Source organism: Hippocampus comes, unplaced genomic scaffold, assembly GCF_001891065.2.
Source record: "Hippocampus comes isolate QL1 unplaced genomic scaffold, H_comes_QL1_v1.1 C16527744, whole genome shotgun sequence".
Classification (NCBI taxonomy): Eukaryota; Metazoa; Chordata; class Actinopteri; order Syngnathiformes; family Syngnathidae; genus Hippocampus; species Hippocampus comes.
Genome location: NW_017833642.1, coordinates 1 through 507, shown reverse-complemented (window position 1 = coordinate 507; position 507 = coordinate 1). Strand labels below are relative to the sequence as shown.

General features: G+C 49.7%; 1 protein-coding gene across 1 annotated transcript; it reads left to right on the top strand.

Moving 5' to 3' along the window:
- Nucleotides 1–23: 23 nt before the first annotated feature.
- On the top strand, nucleotides 24–490 carry LOC109508710 (sodium channel protein type 4 subunit alpha B-like; the record flags this gene model as incomplete). The annotated part of the gene is made up of 2 exons (XM_019858705.1): nucleotides 24–212; nucleotides 316–490. Coding segments are annotated over exons 1-2 (355 nt in total), but the record flags the coding sequence as incomplete, so codon positions are not given.
- Nucleotides 491–507: the final 17 nt, after the last annotated feature.

The following is a 507-nucleotide window of genomic DNA, read 5'->3' as shown; positions in this document are numbered from 1 at the left end:
CTGAAGGAGATTTCATTTCCACACACAGGAAGATGTTGCTAGGTAACCGTGATCTGCGGGAACAGCTGCAGAATAGCAAGATGGTATCTCTGCTGCCTCCTGTTGGGACAGAAGTCTTTCGGAAGTTTACCGCTGGCTCGCTGAAGGAGATCCAACGACGTCGTGAAGTCAAAGAAAAGGAACGACAGAAAGGAAAAGATGACAGCGTCCTGGTAGAGTTCGCGGTTTGCCTTCGAGAGACAAATTCGGCGCTACTTGAAGGGGAACGCGTGGCTGGGAATTTGTCATCTGATTGGTTATTTCTGTGATTGGCAGGTGATAGAGGAGCAGCAGAATCCAACAGCCGACTTGGAGAGCGGGAAGCCCCTCCCATTCATCTTTGGTGACCCAGCCCCTGAATTAGTCAACACCCCACTGGAGGATCTGGATCCCTTCTACCAATCAAAGAAGGTCTCGCAACTGGATCCCGTTGAACAAATTCCGCGCCTCTGCAGATTTTTTTTTTTT